Here is a 5,959-nt window from a genome sequence, read left to right as displayed (position 1 = left end):
TGCCAAAAATCGATTCGGGACAGTGATCTAAATCACCAAAATGAATCACTGTCCCCGAATCTGAAATGCATACTAACCGCTTCGCACAGCCGTAGCAGGCAGGGGTGTTGGGAGCAGATGGCAGCTTTGCCCTCAACTCTAGTCCTGTGCTGTCACCACAAGATTCAGGCCCTGGCCCCACACACAGCCCCATCCCATCCCATCCACCCAACTGAGCATGCCCTACCTGTGGAGACCCTGGGGGGGAATCGCCAGGTGAATGCATGACCTACAGCATGAATTTACAAACTTGATGAATGTCTTGCATTCAAAATCTTGTCTAGCTTTATTCATACCATGCAGTTGGTCCAATAAAGATAAAATAACCCCCCAAAAAACTCTTGATTCTAAAATCAGCTTTTTTTGGTTGATAATGTCACTGATAAATACCGCATGCACGTGTGAAGCCGCAACACACATATAGCCCAGCAGCTTGGACAGCAGTGCCCTATTGGTAAGTCTGGGGGAAGGAAAGGGTGTAGGGGCAGATTGAGGCCCCCATGGTGAGGGAGTAGGGCAGGGGTGTGCCCTCTCCCCCAGATTTGTACGTGGGGTGAGGGCAGGTTGGCCACTGTGGGCTCAGAGCTAGGGGCTGCCCCACCCTCTTCCTAGCTGCAGGGGAAGGGAGGGGATGGGTAACTGGGGTAGGTTCAGCTGCGTAGGGCAGGTGGTGGTGGCAGCAGCACTGAAAGAGGTGGCACCTACAGGGAATTTTGGGGTGGCCATAGCCCCCCCCTAAGCCCCTTCCTAACACCGCCCCTGCTCAAGGCACCAGGGCTGCTAAGGGAAAGGCAGCAGAGCAGAATGCCCTGAGCAGGGGTGAATTGGGGGGGCTATGGCCACCGCAAAATTCCCTACATCTCCCTGTAATCACCCATCCCAGTGCCACCTCCTGCCATGTGCAACTGAGCCATGCCAAACCTAGGCCCCCCGCCAGGAGGCTGGTACAGCCTGCCCTTGCCCTGAGCACAAATCTGGGGGCAGGGCACACACCTCCCCTGGGGGTGTGCACAGCAGTAGGGAGCCCCTCACCCCTGTGCTCCCTGGACAAGCCATCCACAACTACATCCCACCACCTTGGCTGGGCAGCACTTGCGCCTGCCCCAACGATCCTTCCCTCCCACAGACTTACCAGCAGGATGCTGCTCTCCACGCTGCTGGGCTGCATTCCTGTAAATCAGCTATTGGATGGGTATCGGCTATTGGTATCAACCAAGAAAAGTCTTTATCTGTGCTCCATTAATACCATTAGCTCAAAATATAAATTATATTAATTATCATTTGCTCTAAGTTTCTAGAGTGAGGGTAGTTTAAGGCAGGAAGGCTGTTCAGCTGGGAGAAGAGAAGCCTCAGAGGGGGCTTGGAAGCAACCTATATATATATATGAAGGGCATACACATCAGGGCCTGGGGATGCATCTGTTCACCAAGGCCCCCCAAGGAGAGGACAAGAAATAATGGGCACTAGCTAATTGAGAATCATTTCAGGCTAGATAAGGAAAAACTTCTTTACAAGTCAAGTGCCGAGGGTTTGGCACAGGCTCCCTCCAGAGGTGGTACAGTCATCCAACTTGGTGAGCTCCAAAAACTGTCTTGATAACCATCTTAATGGGGTCATCTGATCCCAGCAGTCTTTCCTGCTATGAAACTAGGAAAACAGATTTTTTTTTCTTAGAACAAAAAACATACCACTCAAGAGGACAAAGGGACAATTTTATCAAAAAGATTTATTGAAAGTTACACAACTGGTTGTAAACAAATGCACTAGAAATTCTTCCCCTCCTAAATAAAAACTTTTGTCTTGTTGTAGAGAACAAAAAGCTTTGCAAGACTTCCACAGGAAGATTTGTACAAATTTGGCAGTGTTTGCCACTGGATCATAAAAAACTGACAGCCTGTAATGCATTTATTATGTGAACTGTTCATGTTAGATTAACAAAGCTACAAGTATGAGACTATTAGTATGTTACAAATCACAGAAAAGCATAAAATTTTAAACCAGCTTTAAAAGTCAGTGTAATGAATCACTGTAAAATGATGGCCTTGCATGGTCTGACTTCAGCTGCATGTAGCTTACTGGCCAATCGCTTCAAAAAACACATTCTACGCTGGAGTTTTCTGAATCTTCTAAGACTTTGAAGACACCCACTTTTTCCTTTTTAACTGTTTGGGACCTTTTCATTTGGTCTAAGAGAAAAAGATTGACAAAGTTGTCAGTAGTCTCAGATCAGAAGTAAAATGATGTAGCGCAAGAGGCTTAGTCGTATTTTTTTCCTTAAAATAAAAAACTAAGGCTGTCAAATGATTTTAAAAAAAATATTGTGATTAGTTGCATGATTTAAAATTAGTCATAATTAGTTGAGATTTTAATTGCACAGCTAAAAAACACAATTATGCCAGAAAAACACAAAATTATGCAGGTACTTTGGCTGGTGTGTGTGTGGTTTGGAGACTGGGGAGGGTGGTCCCTGTACACTCTGGCAGGATGTGGGGTACTGTAGGTCAGGAGTGAGAGGTAGCAGCAGGGCAGGGGTGGGGGTGGTAGTGAGGGACAGGGGCAGGGCATATCATTGCCCCCGCCAGTCATATTGCCCCCCGCCCCACAGGTATCCTCTTTTTTGAAACTGGAAATAATGTAACCCTATAGGACCCACCAGCATGTAGAATAGCACCCAACAGGTAAGTCTATGGAGGGGAAGTGGGGGGCAGATCGAGGCCTCCATGGTGAGAGAGGGAAGAGGGCAGGGGCAAGGGTTGGGGTGAATTGGGCCCTGGGGCTAGGAGTGGGACAGAGCTTCAGGTGGCTTGTCCAGGGACGTGGGAGGAGCACAGCTCTCTGCCACTGTGGTACATCCTGGGTGAAGGGGCATATTTGTGCACAGGGCAGAGGCAGGCTGAGGCTCTGTGCCCTGCTGTCTTTGCCTTGTGAGCCATGCGCTGGCTGCACTGTGCACCTCCTGCCTGCCTGTTGGTGGAAGGCACCCCATGGCATCATGCAGCAACCAGCCTGCCTCTGCCCCACACACAAAATTGGGGGGCACATGCCCTGTATGCCTCCTCTGGGGGTGCATGCAGCAGTTGAGAGCCCCCCTGCCCTGTGGCTCTGTCCCATGACCTGCCCCAGCCCCATTCACCTCAGTCCCTGCCCCATTCCCTCCCTCACTGGGGGCCTCGATCTATGTCCCCATCCACCCTGACTTTTGTGCTAGGCACTGGTCTACATGATGCCAGGTTACATGCCTGGCCACATGTCCATTGTGGCTGCTCAACTGTGTGCCTGTGCCCCCTCGGCCCCTTCCTGCTGCAGCAGCTTGAAGCCCATGCCTAGGCTGCCTTGCAGTCTTCTTCACTGCCACTGCTGCTTTGCTGGGCAGCCCAGAGTCTGGGTGCAGGCTCTAAAACCATGTGCATAATTAACGCATTCAAAAAATTAATTCAAGAACCAGTTAATGGGTTAATCATGCATGATAAGTGTTTAAACAGCAAATTTACTGATATCCAGACAATTTCTGATCTGAACTTCTGGTTTGGTTGCAAGATTCTTTCTACATTTTAAAGGTCACTGACAGGTCGTAAGTAGAGGTGTACATTGGTTCGATATCAGATTGGTACTGATACGAAGAAAATTGTCTATACCGGAGCAGAGCCAGCAGCGTGGATAGCTGACTCCAGCTGATAAGTTGGAAGGGCAGAGAAGGCAGATCAACACCCCCTGTGGGGAGGGAATGGGCAGGGGCAGGTGCTACTCAGCTGGCAGGGAGGGGCATGGGATGGAGCTGTAACTTGGGCAGGGATGTGGAGTGTGACCCTGGATCTACATGGCGCGGGGCGGGCAGCAGCTGCAGGGTGGAGCTGCAGCCGCAGTGCTGTGCGGGGCTTTTCTTGCCAGCGCCTGGGCTTAGGGAGGGCTCTAGTGGCACTGGGAGGAGGCTGCAGCCACCTTAAATTTTGCTGCCGCTCCACTCCCAGCCCTGTGCCACTGCCTGATGCAGTCCTGGCTGAATGCCCCTCCTCCACCCAAGCAACAGGAAAAGTCAGGGCTGAGCTAGGCAGCAGTGCGGGACTGGGAGCGGAGGTGAAATTTGGGGTGGCTGCAGCCTCACCTAAGCACTGCTGGAGCTCACTCCAAGCCCAGCCCCCAGGAAAAAAAAAGTCCCACACAGCTCTGGCTCCACCCCACAGCTGCTGCCCGCCCCGCACCACACAGATCCGGGGCACATACCTCCCCTACGCCTTACTGGGCTGAAGCAGAGGCAGGAGCCACTCCCACCCCATAAGCTGCAGCTCCACCCCACCTGGCTGGGCAGTGCCTGCCCCTGCCCCTTCCATCACAGGGGGTGCAGATCTGCCCCACCCCATGTGGCTTCCCTTCCCCCCTCCTCTTCCACCACCAGATTACCAGCTGACGGCAGCTGTATTGGATCAGTATTGGCTCTCTATTGGTGCACCCCTACTCATAAGAATACCAAGACAAAAAACCCAAAACAAAACAAAAACACCCCACCAAAACCCAAACTACCCAAGTGTGCAAGTTAGATGCATGTTGTAATGAAACAATAATGAACCCCCCCACAAAACAAAAGAACCCACTGAAACACAAATGTGTCAGCTAGATCTCAATGGATAACCAGTTGTTTTTAGTCTGAATGAATTACGTTTCCTCCTTTTATTTTTTTTAAAGGAAAGGAAATGCAACCTTTAACACCACAGTAAGGACTTGTTTCTTCATTCAGCCTAACAGAGTTCTCCACCTAAATAAAAAGTTTTAAACCTTTACATATAGTTTTCCTCCTAGACACTTGCAGTTAAACTGCAGACTTGTTAGTAAAATCTAGCTCTAACGACAATGTGCTGCACACCCAGACAAATTCTTCTGGTGGTATAACAAAATGTTCTTTTGTGACTTACTCATAGCAAAACATGTAACATCTTAGCCAATCCTATCAGTTTCAGAGCTGCTAATACAAAGGCAAGGCTACGAACTTAATGAGAATTAATGGTTTGGATAAATACGTACACTAAATAAGCACGTAGCCCATTTCGAGTCCCAAAGCTATACAATGACATGAAGTACACTGTACTAGAATCAGGCAAACTTTTTTTGGACACAGGCTTCAACATGCATCTGTAAATCCTATGATGACTTATTTTTGTCTTAAGTATGGTAAATGGTACCCACAAATATAATGATGCTGAATGAAACACAACAGGTCAAAATATTACTAATGAATAAAGCTGGACAGGAAGCATTTTACCCATCATGGGGAAGTTGTTAAAGTTTCCCATGCCTACCGAAGTTTAAAAAAAGTCTCAAATATTTGCAATTTGAAAAAAAAAAAAAAAATGGTTTGGGTCCACTGAAGAGTGTCACCAGAATATGGGTTTCACATTTAAAACTAAGTAGTTTATATTTCAAAATACGGGAGGTAGCTAAAAATGCTGAAATGGAATACAGTAAAAGCTCTGTTATCCAGCATCCCCCGGGAATGAGGGATGCTGGATAACAAAATATGCCAGCTAACTGAGCAGCCCGAAAAGGCATTCCTTGTTTGGCTGCTGCTTCTCCCGCAGCATTGCTGACCTTCCCGCAGGCCCTGCAGGACAGGGAGGCGGACCCCACGCAGCCTGTTATTCCCCCACGCCATGGGGGCTTGGCAGTGCAGAGAACCCAGAAGTGCCACGGTGGGCAATTCCGGTTTCACTTTACCTTACAAGCCGGCATGCTGGTTAGTAGTGCACTGGCTTGTAAGGTGCCGGATAAACGCATGATTGGGAGGTCAATGTCAAGGGCTATAGGCTGTACAGGAGGGACAGGATAGGAAAGAGGGGTGGGGGCATGGCGCTCTATATTAAGGAGGAATACACATCCTCATTAATTAGCAAGGAGCCAGGGGAGGGGCACTCTGAAGTGCTTTGGGTTA

The 5,959-nt window shown here is 49.0% G+C and overlaps 1 protein-coding gene across 1 annotated transcript in view; it reads right to left on the bottom strand.

Annotated features, from left to right (window-relative positions):
- Positions 1–1,747: 1,747 nt before the first annotated feature.
- HELLS (helicase, lymphoid-specific) overlaps positions 1,748–5,959 on the bottom strand; it is a 41,221-nt gene continuing 37,009 nt past the window's right edge. The window contains exon 18 of the mRNA XM_019556165.1: positions 1,748–2,225. Coding sequence (XP_019411710.1) covers positions 2,128–2,225 — 98 coding nt within the window. The 3' untranslated portion in view covers positions 1,748–2,127. The remainder of the gene's footprint in view (positions 2,226–5,959) is intronic.

The sequence above is a fragment of the Crocodylus porosus genome, unplaced genomic scaffold (genome assembly GCF_001723895.1).
Source record: "Crocodylus porosus isolate Cpor-Errol unplaced genomic scaffold, CroPor_comp1, whole genome shotgun sequence".
NCBI classification, from domain to species: Eukaryota; Metazoa; Chordata; order Crocodylia; family Crocodylidae; genus Crocodylus; species Crocodylus porosus.
The sequence above is the reverse complement of the archived record's forward strand: the minus strand, read 5'-3'. Positions and strand labels throughout refer to the sequence as shown.